General features: G+C 46.8%; 1 protein-coding gene across 1 annotated transcript; it reads right to left on the bottom strand.

Annotated features, from left to right (window-relative positions):
- Positions 1–3,952: 3,952 nt before the first annotated feature.
- GPRC5C (G protein-coupled receptor class C group 5 member C) lies at positions 3,953–23,256 on the bottom strand. Its single transcript, XM_069952753.1, has 5 exons — positions 23,033–23,256; positions 10,941–11,976; positions 8,920–9,014; positions 7,651–7,782; positions 3,953–6,052 (listed from the first exon to the last, which is right to left on the bottom strand). Exons 2-5 carry the CDS (start codon positions 11,971–11,973, stop codon positions 6,023–6,025), a joined length of 1,290 nt encoding a protein of 429 aa, XP_069808854.1. The 5' UTR covers positions 11,974–11,976; positions 23,033–23,256; the 3' UTR covers positions 3,953–6,022.
- Positions 23,257–23,465: the final 209 nt, after the last annotated feature.

Below are 23,465 nucleotides of genomic sequence, written 5' to 3'. Positions count from 1 at the left end.
GTCGTTATTTTTGGTGGGCTGGCAGAATTGGTTGTCCTGCAGGCCTGTAGTGAGGTCTACCATGTAGGGTCTGGTGGATGCAGTGGGCTACGGCAAGGCCCTGGGAGGGGGATCCGTCTATGCCTGCCTATTACCTTAGCTGTGTTTGGATGCAAGTTGTGCCCAGGCCTCAGGCACTAACAGAGGGAACAGCCTAAAAATATTCTGAACCTCTGAGTATGTGGGCAGCACGGCTGCTTAGTGGTTAGCATTATTGAACTGGGTCCACATCCCACCAAGGACAACATCCGCACCCTGTGTTTGTCTGGATGGTCTCCAGGTCCTCTGGTTTCCTTCCACACTCAAAAACACCATCAGTAATGGAGACAGGGACCAGTCCGAGCAATGACAAGCTATGGAAAGTGCTGCTGAATAAGTTGGTGCTCTATAAAATAAAGGGATTTCACCTGTTCCTGAGGTCTGGAAACCATTAAGATTGCTGTGCCTCTATACAAGAATACGTTCAATAAAAACGTGGTTTCCCATGGTCTGCACTGTGCGCTCGGTCAGTAAATGATTATATTAATGGCAGGCTGAGGACTCGGTCACCTCTCCCGGGATCTCTGAGGATTTGGACCTTGGATAATGGACGTGCCCTGTATCCCTGCGGACTGTAGGGGTATGAATAGTGTTTGTCAATGTCTTGTTATACGTTCAAGGTGGTGTCCGCTAAGATATTAGACCAATACTGGCTAAGAGAGTCTCATGTCCTTTGGTGCTAAGCTGTCTCTTGCTTAGGATCTGCTCAGAACTTTAAAGGTGTTGTTCATCATTTTTTTTTCTTTCAAATCAACTGGTGCCAGAGATTTGTAATTTACTTCTATTAAAAAAAATCTCCAGTCTTCCAGTACTTCTCAGCTGCTGTATGTCCTGCAGGAAGTGGTGTATTCTCTCCAGTCTGCTGCCACCTCTGTCCGTGTCAGGAACTGTCCAGAGCAGGAGAGGTTTTCTATGGGGATTTGCTGCTGCTCTGGACAGTTCCTGACAGGGACAGAGGGGGCAGCAGAGAGCACTGTGTCAGATTGAAAAGAATACACCACTTCCTGCAGGACATACAGCAGCTAATAAGTATAGGAAGACTTGAGATTTTTAAGTAATAGTAAATTACAAATCTATATAACTTTCTGAAACCAGTTTATTTGAAAGAAAAATATTTTTTGCCAGAGTACCCCTTTAAGGGCCAATCCAGGAACTTTCCTTTAGTGCTCCCCACATACTGGGATTTAGCATCAGCTCTCCATCAGTCATTACGCTGGTTGTTTGCTGAATACAATGTAAGCCTCTGTAGCTGTGGTATATATACCGTCTGTCTCCTCCCTGTCTATACTGGCAGAGATCTCCCGCAGGTGTCACCTGTAGTCACGTCCTGCCCCCTATACATTACCTTGTGATCTCTTGTATATGGGATTGTCCCCTGTGAGGGGAAGAAGGACTGGCAATGGTAGATTACAGCGAGGCCCGAAGCTTCAGGCTCCATAAACTTTCCTCAAATCGTACCAACAAATTCCCCATTGTACAAGTTGCCAGGCAGCCGTCTCCCCTCGGGCAGCGCGCTTCCTCTGGCCTATGGGCTGTTTGTACAACTGTAGCCTCTTAATAACTCATAAAGCTAAATGAGTCGCTGAAATGCAACCGTTTCCTTTTAAGTGGCTGCTTCACCTCTCCCTGATTCCTCCTTCCTGCACAGACACGCTCCCTCCACCATCCCGCAGCACTATTTACTGCTTAGCTAGATAATAAGGTGAAGCTCTGCTATACAAGCATATGATATGTTACAGACTTGGTGATGAGCAATTAGTTATGTTTAGAGTTGTGGTCTGGGGACCATATAAATCCCCTATTACACAGGGCGACACAGAGGAGCTGTCAGTCCCCAGGCCGCGGGGAGCTGAACGGGTGATCGCTAGATCGTCCGGGCAGCCCATAGCGGATAGCAGCGGTCTGCTGTCTCCTATTCCACGGGGAGATGACAGCAGTTCACTGCTATCACAGTCCTTTGTCTTTCATCGTTCATGTCAGCTGATCGTTGCCTTCTATTACACGGGACGATTATCGACTGTAAAGGACGAAATTGTCCGGTAATCGTTCTGTGTAATAGGGCCTTTTGTTTAGGGGTCTCATCTGAGGGGGTCTATATCTATTAAGCAGGTCTGGGCTCTTTCATTGTTTTTAGGGTCTGTGGTATTTATTTGGGGGATCTAGTTTGGAGTCTGTTATAGTGTAAGGGTCTGGTCTGGGGTCTGTATTAGTTTAGGGGTCTGGTCTGGGGTCTTTATTAGTGTAGGGGTCTGGTCGGGGGTCTGTATTAGGTTAGGGGTTGTGTCTGGGGTCTGTATTTAGGGGTCTGGTCTGGGGTCTGTATTAGTTTAGGGATCTGGTCTGGGGTCTGTATTAGTTTAGGGATCTGGTCTGGGGTCTGTATTAGTTTAGGGGTCGGGTGTCTGTATTAGTTTATGGATCTGGTTTGGGGTCTGTATTAGTGTAGGTATCTGGTCTGGGGTCTGTATTAGGTTAGGGGTTGTGTCTGGGGTCTGTATTTAGGGGTCTGGTCTGGGGTCTGTATTAGTTTAGGGGTCGGGTGTCTGTATTAGTTTATGGATCTGTTCTGGGGTCTGTATTAGTGTAGGGGTCTGGTCTGGGTTCTGTATTAGTGTAGGGGTTGTGTCTGGGGTCTGTATGAGTTTAGGGGTTGTGTCTGGGGTCTGTATTAGTTTAGGGGTCTAATTTGGTGTTTGTAATAGTTAAGAGATCTATTCTGGGGTCTGTAATAATTTAGTCTTTGGTTTAGTTCGGTTCTAGTCTGGGGCCTGTATGCAGTTTTGGGGGTGTGATAAAATGAGTAATATGCACTATTTGTGATTCAGATGCCCTGCATGGGTCTCCAAACTGCGGCCCCTCCAGCTGTTGCGAAACCACAACTCCCATCATGCCTGGACAGCTAAAGCTTTGGATTTGGCAGTCCAGGCATGATGGGAAATGTAGTTTTGCAACAGCTGGAGGGCCGCAGTTTGGAGACCCATGCCCTATAGTAATGGGCAGGTATAGGGTGAGTCTGACTTGTCTTTTTAAAAGTTAGAAAGTTGTCAAGAATGTACAACTTCTCTAGTACAAGTAGACTAAATTTATTGGCCAACATTGGGTGGAGGATACGTAAGGTTTGGCATTACTAAAGCACAACCTGCTTGCTGTCAATGAATGGGGACATTCCTATATTATACTCTGCCTTGTACAGAGCTGTATATATTAGGTCCATAGGTTAAAAATCCCCATCCTTGTCATATCCCGCTTACATAGGTGCATGGGCCATTATAACAGACAGCTTACACATAGCGACAGGCTATGCAGCAGTGCCAGCTGGATGGGTTCAAGAAGGGTTCTCGTCCTCTGGGTGTAAACAGTGTCCCCATTCACTGACAGCAATCAGAGATTCAGACACGACCATTTATTAATACTGCCCTCCCCCCCTCCAAAGAGAAAAGAAGTCAGTTAAAAAAATGGATGGAATTTGGTGTCATCCTCTAAGTAGCCGCAGGCTGCTGTCTCATCACCTGGATGGTTGGAGAATTTATGGCTGAGACTAAGGAAGAACAAATACCGCACTTCAACGAACACACAGAAGTGTATTTGCAAAATGGAAAATTGCCCCATGTTGTTCCAAGCTGAGTCAATGGAAAATTCCACTCCTCCTGTTCGTCACCACATTGTTTTTCTAAATGTTTACAAGGTAAATTTTAACTTAAAGGGATTTCCAGAATTTGAAAAACTTAGTTGGTTTCCTCCAGAAACAGCGCCAGACGTGAGCAGTGTTTGTGTCCGGTATTGCAGCTCGGCTCCACTGAGCAGTAATAACACAAAAAGTAATGGCGCAGTTTCTGAAAGAAGGCCGCCATGTAAATATAAGAAACAAGTCCGATTCAGTCATGAAATGTACAATTTTATTTCAATATATTCACAAATAATTACAACGTAACAAATTTAATTTAAATATTTACTTCTTTTAAACATAAATTCAGCTATGAAGCCGCGTGAAGTGAGAAGTTTTGTTTGTCTTCGGCGATTTCAACACGCTTAGTCTTCTTCAAACGCGGCGACAGAAGATCACATGACTCCCCCCATAGCGAAACCACACGCGCACACTCAACCTCCAGTCACTCGCACTCTCATATGCAAAACAATAGTGTAAAAATAACATTCTCTATACAGAACTTCAGGTAAATAAGAATATACAAAAAAAACATGGAGAAGTTCCCCGTCACTGCTCCGTAAGCAACCGGTGAAATGAAGAGATTTATTGTTTCCAAGGCACTGGTACATAGTCAGGGGCAGTACGGACGTTATTGCCACGGCCTCGTGTATGAGAAGAGCTGGACAGGGAGAAGCATTCTTGTTGCCCATAGCAACCACAGTTTTCCAGTGCAGTGCAGAAAATGAAAGCTGAACTCTGGTTGCTATGGAAACGACCTCTAGCAGCTCAGATATATGAGGCCTATTGCATTATACCAGTGTGGTTCTCCAGTTATTGCAAGACTACAACTCCCAGCAGGGTCATAACTACCGCCATAGTAGCATCAATTAGTTTTGGGGTCTGATCTATAATTTAGATTAGTTAAAGGATCAATCTTGGGTCTGAACTAACTTTAAAGTGAAGGTACCACTAGGTTTTTTACATGTAAAGATTGACGCCGGTGCGGGGATGCTGGTGTCGCGGTCCTTTTTTTGAACCGATGTCTGGTGGCAGGGGCCCCTCCCCTTTGTGAGGCAGCTCCATTGATTCTAATGGGACCGTGTCACAGAGGGGAGGGGGTTTCGCCACACTGGGGGCCGGGCATATTAATTTAGGGGCCTGTTCTGGGGTCTTATTTTATTTGGGGCCTTACCTGCACAGTATATCAGGCACATATGTGGGGTCTAAATGAATATGAAGGTCTGGGGTCTGTATTTCTTTAGGGGTCTGATCTGGAGTCTAGACTAATTTTGAGGTCTCTTCTGGGGTCCTACTTTATTATGGGGTCTTCTTTGCATGGTATATCATTTGCTAACATAGTGGATCTCAGAGTCTAAATTAATTTGAAGGCCTAATCTGGGGTCTGTATTTATTTAGGGGTCTGATCTGGAGTCTAGACTAATTTACTTTACTTTATTCTGGGGTATTGTCTATATGGGGTATCAGCAAATATCGCAGCTCCCAATATCTTTAGGACAAGGAATTGTCTTGTCTGGGGTCTAACTTATTTGGAAAGATGGTGTCTGTATTCATTTAGGGGTCTGATCTGGAGTCTAGAATAATTTTGAGAGCTATTTTGGGCTCATATGTTATTTCAGGGTCGTGTTTTTACAGTATATTATTTGCTAACATAATGGATCGCAGGGGTACATATGGCGGGAGGGGGTCTGATCTAGTACACTTTTTGAGGTTTGTTCTGGGGTCCTGATTTATTGTGGGTTTTATCTGCACAGTATATCGGCAATGTATCGGGCAATGCTAGGAGCTGTACTTTTGTCCTGTAATTTGGCTGGCAGCTCACCCTATCTCTGAACCCCAGCCATAGGCTGTCTACACCAGTGCACTCTGGGAGTTGTAGTTTCACTACAGCCAGAGAACCACATGTTAGAGACCACTGCATTATACTATCCAGTTACAGAGTACCTATAGGACCTAGTATAGAATCAACCATTTTGCCATTATGGGGATTCAGTTTAGTGATACACTAGGGAACTAGTGATATCTTTGAGACCTGAGCACAAAATGGCCGCTTCCATAAGGATTGTGCAAATAAAGCATAAAAATCGCACGTGGTTTCTGTTACGTAACGCCACGGTGACCTTAATTTACAAATTTGACCTTGCAATGACACTTATGATGCTTCTTCTCCATACTGATGGACGATGCTCCGTCATTAGAGTGTCAGCTGTGTGACGAGACTCTTCTGTAGTCATCTATACTGGATGGTATGTGTAAGGAGGAGCAGGGGGGTTCCAGACCTCACCACTGACTGTACGGGGAAGAGTTTGTCTAAAATGGAAATTAAAAGAAAATAAGTATTAGGTAACGCATAGACACAGCAGTATATATATATATATATATATATATATATATATATACATATATACATGCATACGACACTGACTGGGAAGACTTATATTTACATATATTGGAAGTGGCAAAGCGTTTTACATTTCCTAGCTCAGCTTTCTGTACAGTGCAGAATACACTTCCCAGAATGCAAATCCCTGGCGTAAGGGTTCTATTGCACGGAGCAATCATCTGACGAATCAGAACGATTAGGGCAGATATAAATAAAAACAACGGTTAACCTAAGAGCCGATCATCCTCTTGTCTTTGTCTTTCAACAAGTTTAAGATTCATGGGCTGATGACAGTGTAAAGAATATAATGAAGATTATACTTACCTATTCAGGCTCCTGTATGTCCTGCTCCCTGCTCCCTGCTCACTGCAACCGCTGTTGAAGCTCTCTGCGGTGACAGCCACCCGGCCAATCACTGACTGCAGGGCTGTCCCGTCTTGGCCAATGATTGGCTGAGTGACGTGTCACTACACAGAGCTCTAACGGCAGCTGCAGTGAGCGGGGAACAGGGAGTAGGACATACGGAAGCCTGAACAGGTAAGTATAATCTTTACTACTTTCTATTTAAAACAAGGGCTGTCAGAACATCGGTAACAATATATATATATATATATATATATATATATATATATATATATATATATATATTTATTTATATTACACAGTCCTTGCTTCACGATAATCAAGCCATTTAATGTAGCAGATCAGCGCTCGCTTACTGTGTTAATCGCACCGTGTAATATAACCCTAAGTCCTATACAAACACTGAGGAACCAGGGGATTCTGAGAGATTTCCACTCTGAACCAGCAGAATTGTGAGTGTAGCTCTGGAGCGTTACCCAAGTGTTGGTGTACAGCGGATCAGTCAAAATGTTTGGGTTTGGCCAAGTTATCCATTTGATTCCTTGTGGCTGGAGAAGTTGGATGCTGCTGTAGGGCTTCCAGGAAAACATACAGACAGCCTACGGTCTATGTCTGTATCCATGTTTTCCAGGACTTCCTACGGCGACATCCAACAGGAAAACAAATGCCAAACGTTTGGGTTCAGATAACGTTATTGATCCCAAACATATAGAAATATAATCAGGATCAGTAATGTAATGTATGTACATAGTGACTCCACCAGCAGAATAGTGAGTGCAGCTCTGGAGTATATTATAATCAGGATCAGTAATGTAATGTATGTACACAGTGACCGCACCAGTAGAATAGTGAGTGCAGCTCTGAGTATATCATAATCAGGATCAGTAATGTAATGTATGTACACAGTGACTCCACCAGTAGAATAGTGAGTGCAGCTCTGGAGTATATTATAATCAGTAATGTAATGTATGTACACAGTGACTCCACCAGCAGAATAGTGAGTGCAGCTCTGAGTATATTACAATCAGGATCAGTAATGTAATGTATGTACACAGTGATTTCACCAGCAGAATAGAGAGTGCAGCTCTGGAGTCTAATAACTGAAGCCACAGGATCAGTAATTTGTTATATTTGCCCCGCTCCTCACTGTGTGTAATTATACCTGTCCATTATTTGTGCTGTGCCGGTTCTGTGCAGCGTGCGCGTCCTCGGCTCTCAGTGTGGAGTTTCCGCTGGCTGCTGGGTGAGTGTTGGCAGTGGCTCTGGGTATGATTACATCATACGGAACTTCCGACTATGGCAGAAGGAAAGGAGAAGTATGAGTCGTGTGGTGGCGGCTTATCAGCTAATTAACAGCAAAAAAAGGGGAAATGAATCAAGAGGGCGCATGTCACATCCGGGCAGATAAACCTGCTTATTGTGTGCACAGAGCTGCAGGCGTCCAGGAACTGAGGGACTAAAGTCAGAACTCTGTGACTGCTACAAAAAAAGCTGCCAGCTCTACATGGTGCCAACAGTAAGAATCGCTTATTATACTGCTGCCTTAAGGTAGTATTTTCCTCATTTAACAGGCACTTATAGAACATTGCGACTGCGTACAAAAACAGCACCACTACTGTCCACAGGTTGTGTCTGGTATTACAGCTCAGCCACATTTACCTCATTAGAGCTGAGCTGCAATACTACATGCCTCCTGTGTACAGAGGTGGTGCTATTTCTGTAAGAATTCAGCCATGGTTTTTAATTTTTATAATCCTGGACAACCCTTTAAGGAGTAGTTCAGTAGTCCAGAGATTTGTAATTTACTTCTATAAAAAAAATCTCCAGTCTGCCAGTAATTGTCAGCTGCTGTATGCCCTGCAGGAAGTGGTGTATTCTCCCCAGTCTGACACAGTGCTCTCTGCTGCCACCTCTGTCCATGTCAGGAACTGTCCAGAGCAATAGCAAATCCCCATAGAAAACCTCTGCTGCTCTGGACAGTTCCTGACATGGACGGAGGTGGCAGCAGAGAGCACTGTGTCAGACTGGAGAGAATACACCACTTCCTGTAGGAAATACAGCAGCTGATAAGTACTAGAAGACTGTAGATTTTCTAATAGAAGTAAATTAAAAATCTCTGGCACTTTCTGGTAACAGTTAATTTGAAAGAAAAACTTTTTGGGGAGCAACCCCTTTAACTATGACAACTTTACAGAAACCAGATAGAGTGAGGTCTGGCACAGTGTACATGATGTAGCGGACATAATCCAAGCTCTCCATCTTCTTGGAGACGACTCAATGAGAAGTCAATTTGCAGCGCCTTTAATTGCGCTCTGTGACTTTAAGAGGCAGTGTCTGTTTTGGATGAGTCCCCGGTATACTATGAATAGCCGCAGTGTAGCCACTATCTGGGAGAAGGAGGCCTCCCGGCAGCCTGGCACTCGGCTCTTACCGTATTCTTGTTCATTAACGCCATCTCTGTGGGTTGATATACGCTGCTCCTGATCTGTCCGTTGTATCCGCTGTACGGAGATACGGGCCGCTTTGCTGGCAAGAGAAAGAGACAGATAAGAGGTCAGCTAAGTAACAAGTATACATTAGGATTTATGAGCAACTGTATTTGTGTCCCCATGACAACACTTCCTGCCCTTATATTGTGGCAGTATTTTCATAGCCTAACCCTCATAGCAACTCAGTATGCAGCTTTAATAATCCCTGTATTGGTAAATATACTGAACAAAGAAATATTATTGGTTCCTAACAGGGTCAGTGTCCCTATGACAACGCTTACAGGAGTACTCCAGAGAAAAAAAATTAATTTACTTCTATTTAAAAATCTCCAGTCTGCCAGTACTTATCAGCTGCTGTGTGTCCTGCAGGAAGTGGTGTATTCTCTCCAGTCTGCTACAGTGCTCTCTGCTGCCACCTCTGTCCATGTCAGGAATTGTCCAGAGCAGCAGCAAATTCCCATAGAAAACCTCTCCTGCTCTGGTCAGTTCCTGACATGGACAGAGGTGGCAGCAGAGAGCACTGTGTCAGACTGGAGAGAATACACCACTATCTGCAGGACATAAAGCAGCTGATAAGTATTTTTTTACCAGTGTACCCCTTTAACCCTGTGAGATGCTATTATTACCTTGTGTTTTTTCTGTGCTTATGGCTGCCTATTTGACTCGCATGGGGGTCATCATACAGGCCCAATGGCAAATCTGTGTATCTGACCAGATAGGATATGTGGTAGTCTGGGCTAGCTGGGTGACTGGCATCCAGACACAGATATAACTAAGGAACCTATGTACTCCATACAACAGGCTGCCATACAAAGTTGCCATTGAGCTTAATCCGTATACGGGCCTGGACTGTATATAAGACATCATTAGTGTGACCCAATAAGCTCAAATCTGATCTATGGTGGTTGCAGTACCCTATAGATCCCCAGAATCTCACATGGCACATGGTAGACATGGAGAGAAGCGCTTAGCCAGGGGCTTCTCCCAGCTCTTTCTAGCAATCGGTCGGGGTATTAGGCCCCGTTCACATAGAGCAGGAACGTCAGAATTCCAAGTGTATGGGCACACTACAGAAGTTACCCATTGTGGATTCCGCACCTCGCACCTGCCCACGGACTGCAGAGTCCACAAGCGGATGCGAGCTGCGGAATCAGTGACTGGTTTTCCCTCAGGATTCCGCAGTGTGCACATACCCTATGAAAGTGTGGCCATAGGCGTCACAGCAGCCACCATTGCCAAATAGCCAGTGGGGCCTCATCTTACATCTACAGGTGATGATTCTAGTACCGGGCATCTGGTGCCCCAAGGGAGTGCCACTTTCAGCAGTATTGGTATTCGCAGATAAGACCCATGGCAGAGGTGGGAACAATGGGCTGATATACTCTTTGTCATAGATCTTAGGCTAACAATAGAAACAACGCAACGCACCCCTCATTATTGTGTAGGATTTAAAGGGGGAACTTGGATGGCAGAGGCCCCATTGGTCCTCCAGGTAGTGGAGTTACCCCATTGGTCCTCCAGGTAGTGGAGTTACCCCATTGGTCTTCCAGGTAGTGTAGTTACCCCATTGGTCCTCCAGGTAGTGTAGTTACCCCATTGGTCCTCCAGGTAGTGTAGTTACCCCATTGGTCCTCCAGGTAGTGGAGTTACCCCATTGGTCCTGCAGGTAGTGAAGAGCCCCTATGTCTCCCAGGTAGTGGAGTTACCCCATTGGTCCTCCAGGTAGTGGAGTTACCCCATTGGTCCTGCAGGTAGTGAAGAGCCCCTAGGTCTCCCAGGTAGTGAAGTTACCCCATTGGTCCTCTAGGTAGTGGAGAGCCCCTAGGTCTCCCAGGTAGTATAGACCCTAGGAATCCCCCCCTGAGATTGTGAGATGGTGGTCGAACTCCAACCCTCTAACCCCACTGCACCACTCGGGAGTGGATAACATCTGAACTGCAGGAATTCAACCATAAGTCCTTACCAGCCTGTGGCTCGTCCATAGAGAAGGCCTTGTTTTCCACATACATGCTCTGAGACGTTTGCTCCTTGAGGATGGTCTCGTAACCAACTCCCCTCGAAGGGTAGAGCTCTTCTTCAAATGTCTGCTCTAGACTTGGCTTGGTCAACTGAGAGATTTCCGGGATGATATAGAGGAACAAAAAGACCCAGGCGTTTGACACCAGAGCGATGGCCAACGTTGGGTCATCCCAATAGGCAGGGATTCCCACCTGGATGTTTCCGTAGACGTACATAACGATCCACACAATCCAAATGCAAATGGATAGGAAAAGCGTGAGGAGAATGAAGACGGCGTGCTTCTTCCAGTGACCGTAACGTCCGCACAGGGCCGGCCAGGCGGTCACAAATCCGGCAAGGATGAGGAACATGACGTAGATCAATGCCATGACAAAGTCGGCGTTGCCGATAAGGCACGGCTGTCCCACGGTACTGCTGGTCCGTACGATGGTGATGATCAGCCACTCCGTATTGATAATCACCTCCACCAGTGTCAGGGCAACTGCAAGGCCAAAAATGCACCAGCCGCTTGGTCCGGTGTTTTTCCTCACCAAGTAGTTGAGATTCCCCGCATGGACCCACAGGCAGGAGAAGCAGATGGCAAACAAGACCCCAAAGAGGAACCTCCGAGATGCACAGGTGGAGAAGTATTTTTGGACCACCATATCAAACACAAGGCAAAAGAGTCCAGTCGTGCCAATGAGGAAGAAGACTTGAGTTCCCAGCATGCTCTTCTTCCTCTTGTCCTGAATAAAGGGGGTGCTGGCTATTAAGACGATGGTAAGGATGAAGGAAGAGACAATGCCGGCACTGGTTATGGCTTGTAGGACAATGCCCCACGCTGCCGACAAATCACATAAGTAATAGTAGATTGGGTCCAATCCACTTCCACAGCCCGTAGGGGGGGTTTGAGCTTCCACCAAGGTGATAAAGATGGACAAAAGCCATGAAGAAGCTAAGATGGTGCCAACCTGGCGTAAACCATTGATTAGCGCCATTTCCTATAAAAACAAATAAGAAAAACAAAGTTATTAGAGGAGTCCCCCTTGAAATACGCAACAAGAACAACTTCCTTAGGGAATCATAGGTAAAGCAGCGCCACACCTGTCCGCAGGTTGTGTGTGAGATTGCAGCTCAGTGCCATTTACTATAATGGAGTTAAACTGCAATACCAGACACAACCATGGACAGGTGTGTGAGCACTGTGTCAGACTGGAGAGAATACATCACTTCCTGCAGGACATAAAGCAGCTGATAAGTACTGGAAGACTCAGGATTTTTATAGAGGAGTAAATTACAAATCTATATAACTTTCTGGCCCAAGCTGATTTAAAGGAAAACATTTTGGTGAACAACTCCTTTAATAGGGAAGTCACCCCATGCCTGAATGATATTACAGGTGACATCACAGATACAAGGCCACGCGCCCTGGAGCAGAGTGCTGGGAGTTGTAGTCCCCAACAAGATCACAAGCTTCAGTAGCAGGGACAACAACAGCTGACTTATGTTTCCATCAAGATAACACTATTCACGTAACATCCACCATATCACACCCGGATGATTGCGGACACCATGTTCCCCATCTGCCGCAGATCTAATGAAAGAAGTAACCCTTTAAGTGTCAGGAGCTTTTTCAGGGTATGACAGAAAGCGTCAGCACCCAGCGTATCCGAGGAGGTAACACATGACTGCACAGAGATCGCTCAACAAATCTGTAACTGAGAGCGTACACCGTAACCAGTGACGAGGAAGCCTTACACTTTACACGGTAATTAAAATGGTTAAAATTTAACCAGTCGCCTCCCAGAGCGGAGACCAGCGCTGCGGCTGATAGACACGGTCCCACCAAGATATTTCACGTCATTTCGAAAAAGTTTTGTCTACAGTGAACAATCCCTTAAAGGGACAGTGTCATCAGAAAATGACTTATGGAGTAAATATTATTTTTATGTATTCTTGTGTATAGAAGAAAAGATAAGGGCACTCACCCATCTGTAGTGTGCAAACTTCAATCTTTATTTCATGGTGCGGTTAAAACATCCAATTAGCGCACTAAGTTGGAGCAGACGCCATACTATAATCACAGCGTGGTCACGATGGCCATTTCGCGCATTGGATGTTTTAACCGCACCATGAAATAAAGATTAAAGTTTGTATACTACAGATGGGTGAGTGCCCTTATCTTTTCTTCTATACACAAGAATATATTGCTATCCAAACGTGCATTTAAAAGGAGCACCCCCTATGTGTACTGGCAATAGCCCCAAGCACGCCCGACTGCTCTCCCACACCATATAGTAGGAGCAGTGCTGGTGAACCTCTCTACATACTATTATTTTTATGTAAAACAGATTTTTTAAAAGGATTTTTGTTGACTTTTTAAAAATAATTTTAAATTTTTCTATCTATAATATAAAATAATCCTGATATCTTGCAGTTCTCTTTCTCACCACTGGGGCTAAAACTAAGCTGAGACTTCCTGTTGTGTCTGTGGTGATAAGAGGAGGCTGCAGTAAAGTGATCTGTAAAGCATTGCAGCATCATGTGACAACGGTAGATAGAGGAGACAATAGCAGCTCCCTGTAGAACGACCTCTTCACAGGTCACAGAGCATGCTAAGTAATGTCTCACATTCATCTCAAGGGGACAGAGTCTGTCTATTGTCGTCTATGTCCATGAGGCTAGCTGTAAAGCATGTCACTAAATGCTGTTAAAAATAGAAAAGGCAAGATGGCTGCCCCCATAACAATGTACAAAAAGGAAAATAAAAGATATTAGAGTCAGAAAATAGAAACAGATTAGAATAAAAGAAGAAGTTTTAGTATCTGACTAATCGGTAAAAGAAAATCTAGGTGACACATCCCTTTAAGCCATGTCGGTGATATGGGTGGAGCTATGACAACCATAGGAGAATGGTGTTCATACATTTCCAATGAATCATATAAGAACTGTAAACACATAGCCTGGCCTCATTGTTACCCATGGGCGTAACATGACTGATGCCGCTAGGCAGGTTGGTTAGAGGCCCTGAGGAAGTTGCCCCGAGGGTGGTACCGCGGACACCTGTGAATTACATGGAGATGATACAACCACTAGTGACTAAGGGCCGGTGGAGCTGATCCTTATTACATCACTGTGTAGTTTGTCCCTCAGATTTCTCAAGGTGTGGTGGCCCCACGGGTGGCCCTCCGGGGAGTCGATGGTGGGACTGTGTGGCCATTAGGTTCCTCACCATGTCCCACCTGGCCCAGCCTTACATTTTGAGTTCTGAGGGGCACTAGGGTGGCAGGATAGGCCCCCCTGACTTCTGATAGATGAGGGGCCCTTCTTCTGCCTCGGTTCTTCAAGGACCAGACCCAGACCTGGAATTGTGAGTCCGGTCTATGTTTGGCATCGCAGCCAGAACACAAACATCTCTCCCTCAGCTTTGGCAAGCCGCAGCTCCTTGTCCCTGACCCTATGGGGGCCCTCTGGTCCAGGGCCCCTTCCCCTCCTTCCACCTACAATGGAGTATTTTCACAGCCACTTCCCCTATAGCTCCTATACAATAACCAATCCAATCATGAGGGGAATTCTGGGCAGAGAGTTGCTGAGTGTTTTCCTGTATATTTCAGGAAGCGGCTGAAGGGGTCATGTAGTGTAAGCGGCCGCCTGCGGAATGTGCGAGGGAAGAGAGAAGACGTAACAGCTTCCCGGAATACCGGAGCATGGGAAACTCATGGCATTGTCACCTCCAACGCTGCCGTGCCCACCCGGGGAGAACGGGCAAGATACACAAGGGTGGTAGCATTGTTCTGTAACGGCTACGGGTCAACTCAGCCCTTCTGGTTCTCCTAGTCACACCCCTTAGGTGAGGTCACACCCCTTCTGTGATGCCACACCCCTTAGATGATATCACACCCCTCAGGTGATGTCACACCTTTTCTGTAATGCCACATCCCTTAGGTGAGGTCACACCCCTTCTGTGATGTCACACCCCTTAGATGATGTCACACCCCTTCTGTGATGTCACACCCCTTGTGATATCACACTCCTTCTGTGATATCACACCCCTTCTGTGATGTCACACCCCTTCTGTGATGTCACACCCCTTCTGTGATGTCACACCCTGCTGGCAATGATGTCACCTACTTCCAAAGATCAACAGAATCCTATATGAGTTAGCTCAAGACATTGGCACCACCAGGTGCACGAGCCTCTTTCTCTCATTGAGATCCGGGTGGTCACCTCTAGCTTGTATGTATTTTATAAATATATTCATATTTATGCAAATTAGGCCACACCCAAATATGAAAACCACTAACACAGAGAAAAATGGTGGCCCAGTGCCTCACAGGTAGAGTCCTGAGTAACAAGATGTCAGGGGCGTGAGCAATAAGAACCATCAGCAAAGCGCTAGTATAACCACAGAGGTTTTTACAAAAAAAAATTAAAAATGGTGGCCACCATGATAGTCTGTACAAGTCCCAAGCCTTAAGCTGGATAGGCAGTTCTACAACACATCTGGTCATTTGTCTTTCTAGCTCCGTGTTTGCATGAATCTGATAGCACATCTAAAATCATTTTTACAGGAGTTCCCCTTTAAGCCCCGCCAGGTGAACGTCTTATGATCTGGTATTTGTTAAAGTGATGTTTACTGCCATGTTACCTAGGAAACAGATTTTATCACAGGTGTTATTGTTAACTCTACCCCACCCATCGTCCACTCACATTTGTTTTGCGTCATGAAAGATTGTGCAGCCCACCGCACTCTGACCAGGCACTGCAGACCATGCACAGCAGACCATGTACTGTAACCAGGCACTCTTACCATGCACTCTGACCAGGCACTCTCTCCATGCACTCTGACCAGGCACTGCAGACCATGCACAGCAGACCATGTACTGTAACCAGGCACTCTTACCATGCACTCTGACCAGGCACTCTCTCCATGCACTCTGACCAGGCACTGCAGACCATGTAGTGTGACCAGGCACTCTTACCATGCACTCTGACCAGGCACTGTGATCAGGCACTCTCTCCATGCACTGTAGACCATGCACTCTCTCCATGCACTCCATGCACTCTCTCCATGCACTGTAGACCATGCACTCTCTCCATGCACTCCATGCACTATTCAGAAAGGGATGGGGCTGCACCATAACTTTCCATACCCAGATCTGTGTAAATATTGATGGAGATGGTGCAGTATAGAATACAGAGGTAACAACAGCTTCATACACCGTAATCACGGCCATACTTATCAGCACCCAGCACACGTCTGTTTCAATATTCAAACCAGGTATGAAATAGATATTGATGAAGATGGTAACGGCAGATATGATGTAGATATTGATGGATGTGGTGACTTCTTGAGAAGCCTAAGAAATCAGACTAGTATCGTCTAAATGAAGGCAGCTATGGTGGTCGCACCCAGAAATGTAATGGCAGACATCCAGCTGATCCAGCAGGAAAAGATCAGTGCTGACCTACGGTAGGTAGCATATTTCCAGCCTGCTAAGATAAAGATATCGATGGAGATCAAATGAAAGTGCCAGAGATTTGTAATTTACTCCTATTAAAAAATCTCCAGTCTTCCAGTACTTATCAGCTGCTTTATGTCCTGCAGGAAGTGGTGTATTCTCTCCAGTCTGACACAGTGCTCTCTGCTGCCACCTCTGTCCATGTCAGGAACTGTCCAGAGCAGGAGAGGTTTTCTATTGGGATTTGCTGCTGCTCTGGACAGTTCCTGAAATGGACAGAGGTGGCAGCAGAGAGCACTGTGTCAGACTGGAGAGAATACACCACTTCCTGCAGGACATACAGCAGCTAATAAGTACTGGAAGACTGGAGATTTTTTAATAGATGTAAATTACAAATCTGGCACTTGCTGGGACCAACTGATTTAAAAGATTTTTTTTTCTTTGGTAAACAATCCCTTTAACAGAAAGAGTCAGGTAGTTGTGATTTCTATTTTGGAGGATCCTGTGGGGAGTTATAAAAGGGAGGTAACTCTGCCCAGAACGGCCCGGGCTCGGCCAAACCTGACGCCGCCCAGGGGGGAAAGTGAACAGGTGGGATTGAGAGCTGGTAATTAGTATTGGAGGCAGGAAGGATGTGATGGGGGAGGGGACGTCCCTGCGGCCGTTCTTTATCTATATAATGAGTACACAGAGGAGGATGGACATATAACGCAGGCCGTCACCTCTTATCCCTTCTAATTTCCTCAAGAGGAGACAAGACACCTTCATTACCGTCTTCCTTGTCTAATCCCTCTAAGTATGATGGGAAGAGTCCCCAGATGCATCAGATCAGCAATGGGGCCGAGACACTGGGACCCCCCCATCTAAGGGGCCGCCTTCTTCAGGGGGTCTCCATACACCTTCAGTAGTTGTCAGCCCTGCTGAGCTCAGCTGAGCGTGCATATACTGTCAGGCTAGGTTCACACTACGCCACGCGCCCTCCGCCGGCTCCATAGACACCATTCTATGGGCCGCATCATATGTATATGGGCGGCTTTAGTGTATATGGGGCCTTAAAGGGGTACTCCTAACATCAGCACCTCAACACTACAACCAAACAGGAGTATTTTGTAGGTTGTAGAAACTTTTGCCCATCTGATAATGGGCAGATGCCAGGACCACCACGTATGCCACCAATATGTGCAGCCATAAATACGGTCGGTGGTCCGGCAGCTGGCAGGGTCTGTGTGCCCGGGTCAGTGGGGGGCGCTATGTGACATTGTTATTACATTTATACCCACAGATGAAGTCATCCGAACACACACCAAGCTGCCCGTGTCCTGTACAGGTGCTGCCCGCGGGATCGTCACAGTCACAGGACGCGGCTGCTTACTGTAAACACTGCAACCAAAAACACCAAACAAGCGTGAACGTTAACCCCGAGAATCCCAGCTGACAACGTGAACTGGAAGAGAGCGGTCCTGCTGCTTTCTGCACAAAAATCTGTGTGTGAGCTTTTCTCTCTGTCTCCCCCTCCTCCCCCCTCCCTTCTGAGACAGCTGATGTAAACAAGTCCCCGGCTGGCTGTATCTGCAACATTGTAGATTCTGTGTTATCCCTCCCAGCATTACAAAGAAGCTACAATGTTGCAGATACAGCCTGCCAGGGACTCGTTTACATCAGCCATCTCAGAAGGGAGGGGGGAGGAGGGGGAGACAGAGAGAAAAGCTCACACACAGATTTTTGTGTCTTCAGCAGAAAGCAGCAGCTGAGAACTGGGGAAAAGGAGACTGAATAGACAATAACAAGTGTGGAAGGAATTGTTAGTCTCACCATGGGCAGCAACATACACGACTTTATATAGGGGTCCTAATAGAGATGCCCCCCCCCCCAATACACAGTTATCACAGAGGGCACCCCCACCTCCTAATACACAGCTATCACAGTGGGCACCCCCCCCCCATACACAGGTATCACAGTGGGCACCCCCTCCTCCTAATACACAGGTATCACAGTGGGCACCCCCTCCTCCTAATACACAGCTATCACAGTGGGCACTCCCCCCCATACACAGGTATCACAGTGGGCACCTCCCCCTCCTAATACACAGGTATCACAGTGGGCACCTCCTCCTCCTAATACACAGGTATCACAGTGGGCACTTCCTCCTCCTAATACACAGGTATCACAGTGGGCACCCCCTCCTCCTTTTAATACACAGGTATCACAGTGGGCCCCCCCCCCCATACACAGGTATCACAGTGGGCACCCCCTCCTCCTAATACACAGGTATCACAGTGGGCAGGCACCCCCTCCTCCTAATACACGGGTATCACAGTGGGCACCCCCCCCCCATACAAAGGTATCACAGTGGGCACCCCCTCCTCCTAATACACGGGTATCACAGTGGGCACCCCCTCCTCCTCCTCCTAATACACAGATATCACAGTGGGCACCCCCCCCCATACACAGGTATTACAGTGGGCACCTCTCCTCCTCCTAATACACATGTATCACAGTGGGCACCTCCTCCTCCTAATACACAGGTATCACAGTGGGCACCCCCTCCTCCTAATACACAGATATCACAGTGGGCACCCCCTCCTAATACACAGGTATCACAGTGGGCACCCCCTCCTAATACACAGGTATCACAGTGGGCACCCCCTCCTCCTAATACACAGGTATCACAGTGGGCACCCCCTCCTCCTAATGCACAGGTATCACAGTGGGCACCCCCCACTCCTGCTCCTAATACACAGGTATCACAGTGGGCACCTCCTCCTAATACACAGGTATCACAGTGGGCACCCCCTCCTCCTCCTAATACACAGGTATCACAGTGGGCTCCTCTTCCTAATACACAGATATCACAGTGGGCACCTCCACCCCCTCCTCCTAATACACAGGTATCACAGTGGGCACCACCTCCTCCTCCTAATACACAGGTATCACAGTGGGCACCCCCTCCTAATACACAGGTATCACAGTGGGCACCTCCTCCTCCTAATACACAGGTATCACAGTGGGCACCTCCTCCTAATACACAGATATCACAGTGGGCACCCCCCCTCCTCCTAATACACAGGTATCACAGTGGGCACCCCCCCTCCCCCTCCTCCTAATACACAGGTTTCACAGTGGGCACCTCCTCTTTCTAATACACAGGTATCACAGTGGGCACCTCCTCCTCCTAATACACAGGTATCACAGTGGGCACCTCCTCCTCCTAATACACAGGTATCACAGTGGGCACCTCCTCCTCCTAATACACAGGTATCACAGTGGGCACCTCCTCCTCCTAATACACAGGTATCACAGTGGGCACCCCCTCCTTCTAATACACAGGTATCACAGTGGGCACTTCCTCCTCCTAATACACAGGTATCACAGTGGGCACCTCCTCCTCCTAATACACAGGTATCACAGTGGGCACCTCCTCCTCCTAATACACAGATATCACAGTGGGCACCCCCCCCCCCTATACATAGGTATCACAGTGGGCACCTCCTCCTCCTAATACACGGGTATCACAGTGGGCACCCCCTCCTCCTCCTAATACACAGGTATCACAGTGGGCACCCCCCCCCCATACACATGTATCACAGTGGGCACCCCCTCCTCCTCCTAATACACAGATATCACAGTGGGCACCCCCCACTCCCATACATAGGTATCACAGTGGGCACCTCCTCCTCCTCCTAATACACGGGTATCACAGTGGACACCCCCTCCTCCTCCTAATACACAGGTATCACAGTGGGCACCCCCCCCCCATACACATGTATCACAGTGGGCACCCCCTCCTCCTCCTAATACACAGATATCACAGTGGGCACCCCCACTCCCATACATAGGTATCACAGTGGGCACCTCCTCCTCCTAATACACAGGTATCACAGTGGGCACCTCCTCCTCCTAATACACAGGTATCACAGTGGGCACCTCCTCCTCCTAATACACAGGTATCACAGTGGGCACCTCCTCCTCCTAATACACAGGTATCACAGTGGGCACCTCCTCCTCCTAATACACAGGTATCACAGTGGGCACCTCCTCCTCCTAATACACAGGTATCACAGTGGGCACCCCCCCATACACAGGTATCACAGCGGGCACCCCCTCCTCCTCCTAATAGACAGGTATCACAGTGGGCACCCCCTCCCCCCTCCTCCCTGTATACTGTACATATTCCACCTCTGGAAAGTTCCCCCCCCCCCCAGCCGGTGCACGTGGCGGACTCTCTGGCTGTATACCGTCTGCTGGGAATATGGGATGTGCAGGCAATGAGGGAAACATAAATACCAAACACTATAGCTCTGTGCTTCCCCAGACAGACAGACCCCTACTGCCTGCTTAACCCTTACTGCCTGCTTAACCCTTACTGCCTGCTTAACCCTTAACCCTCCATCCATATATACTGCCTGCTTAACCCCTTCCCCTCCATCCATATATACTGCCTGCTTAACCCCTTCTCCTCCACACATATATACCACCTGCTTAACCCCTTCCCATCCACACAGATAATGCCTGCTTAACCCCTTCCCCTCCATCCATATTCTGCCTGCTTAACCCCTTCCCCTCCATCCATATACTCCCTGCTTAACCCCTTCTCCTCTATACATTTACTGCCTGCTTAACCCCTTCTCCTCCACACATATATACCGCCTGCTTAACCCCTTCCCATCCACATAGATAATGCCTGCTTAACCCCTTCCCCTCCACACATATATTGCCTGCCTAACCCCGTCCCCTCCATCCATATACTGCCTGCTTAACCCCTTCTCCTCCACACACATATACTGCCTGCTTAACCCCTTCTCCTCCACACATATATACTGCCTGCTTAACCCTTCCCCTCCATCCATATACTGCCTGATTAACCCCTTCTCCACAGAAATATACTGCCTGCTTAACCCCTTCTCGTCCACACATATATACCACCTGCTTAACCCCTTCCCCTCCATCCATATACTGCCTGCTTAACCCCTTCCCCTCCATCCATATACTGCCTGCTTAACCCCTTCTCCTCCACACATATACTGCCTGATTAACCCCTTCCCCTCCATACATATACTGCCTGCTTAACCCCTTCAGCTCCACACAGATAATGCCTGCCTACACCCCTGAGTATATATATATATATATATATATATATATATATACTGCCAGTCCTCGTTCAGTACACATCCGCTGCCTGCCTACACCCCAGTGTATATATATATATATATATATATATATATACTGCCAGTCCTCTTCCAGTACACATATGCTGCCTGCCTACACCCCTGTGTATATATATATATATATATATACTGCCAGTCCTCTTCCGGTACACATATGCTGCCTGCCTACACCCCTGTGTGTGTATATATATATATATATATATATATATATATACTGCCAGTCCTCTTCCAGTACACATACGCTGCCTGCATACACCCCTGTGTGTGTATATATATATATATATATATATATATACTGCCAGTCCTCTTCCAGTTCACATACGCTGCCTGCCTACACCCCTGTGTATATATATATACTGCCAGTCTTCTTCCAGTACACATACGCTGCCTGCCAAGTAGAAATCCGCTGCCACTTTAACCCCTTCCTCAACAACTTCTCCCAAAATGACGTGTTTATCCCTGTCTACTAGTTTTCCCCACGGGCATAGCTGCAGGGGGCATGTGCCACAGGTGCGGGGGGCAGGAGGGGCACACAAGCTTTCATGCCAGGGGATTCAGATACTGGAGAAGGGCAGAAAGCTGGAACTGCTGCAGGTGAGGGAAAACCTGGTGTAAACCATATATATATATATATATATATATATATATATATATATATATATATATATATAATCTAAGCATAAAGTGCCATTCATTGCCATCTTCTAATATACCTTGTGCTATAGTATATAAGATACATAAGATCTCTTCTTGCTGTCAGTGGATGGAACCTTCTTTCTTCCATCTAGAGACAGTGCAGTATGGAAACTTCTGCTGCCAGGACCAGATCCCCTATGGGATATGACTGCCGCTCTATAGCATGTATCCCCATACACTGACAGCAAGCAGAGAGGTTACAGTCAAGAACTTTATATAATGTATCCCCATACACTGACAGCAAGCAGAGAGGTTACAGTCAAGAACTTTATATAATAGAAAGCTGCAGAACTTCTTACATCCACCAGTGCTGCTGAGAATTAACTCATTCCTGTCCAAACACAACCATCCTGCATTCTTAACCCATTTGTTTCCAGGTACATTCACAATAATACATGCAGGTCTCCCCTGCAAACTACATGGGCAATAATAGGTAGTGTTAACCCAATAAGAGCCAGAAGCTAGAAGAGACTGACAACACTCATAAATAGTCAGCTAATAATGCATGCTTAGTTACAATACAACAATACAAAGCAATGCAACAATAGAAAAATAATGCATGCTTAGTTACAATGCAGCAACAATAATAAAGCATGCCTAACCTATTCCCATCCAGCAAGCAGAGATACAATGCACCAAAGGGAAAATCGTGCAGCACAGATGAAACAATCCAGTCTCCAGCAGGACAGTTGCATTGCATTGCAGGCGATGTAGAGGACACACATTACTCTTACCTGTCACTATTTGGGGGGAGAGCCTCTCCAGGTGGGGAGCAGAGACCAAGGAGGACTGTATCCCTGAGGAGGAGAAGGGGGAGCAGTGCTGGGCACAGGCTGCAGCTGGATGACTGCTGGACAATCTGCTGCTCACACTTCTCCTCCTTCTCTCGAGGTTGCACAAGTTTGCTGACATCAGAGTGACATCATGCTGACTCCCCTCAGGAGCTTACAGGTACACAGCCACTCCTTCTCCCTGCCTGGCTCCTGTGCACACAGTGAAAGGACAAGAGCACACACACATACACATAAACACACACACACAGAACACATACATACTCACAGAACACACACACATACACACACACACACACACACACACACACAGAACACATACACACACACACAGAACACATACACACACACATACACATAAATACACACACAAATA

Source organism: Dendropsophus ebraccatus, chromosome 14, assembly GCF_027789765.1.
Source record: "Dendropsophus ebraccatus isolate aDenEbr1 chromosome 14, aDenEbr1.pat, whole genome shotgun sequence".
Taxonomy (NCBI): domain Eukaryota; kingdom Metazoa; phylum Chordata; class Amphibia; order Anura; family Hylidae; genus Dendropsophus; species Dendropsophus ebraccatus.
The sequence above is the reverse complement of the archived record's forward strand: the minus strand, read 5'-3'. Positions and strand labels throughout refer to the sequence as shown.

What these genes read in the sequence shown, in the direction of transcription:
- GPRC5C (XM_069952753.1), bottom strand. Translation starts at nt 11,973, where the DNA reads ATGGCGCTAATCAATGGTTTACGCCAGGTTGGCACCATCTTAGCTTCT. An exon ending in CGTTAATGAACAAGAATACG is followed by an intron (nt 7,783 to 8,919) that starts GTAAGAGCCGAG and finishes CTTCTGCCATAG; the next exon opens with TCGGAAGTTCCGTATGATGT. An exon ending in ACAGCACAAATAATGGACAG is followed by an intron (nt 6,053 to 7,650) that starts GTATAATTACAC and finishes TTTCCATTTTAG; the next exon opens with ACAAACTCTTCCCCGTACAG.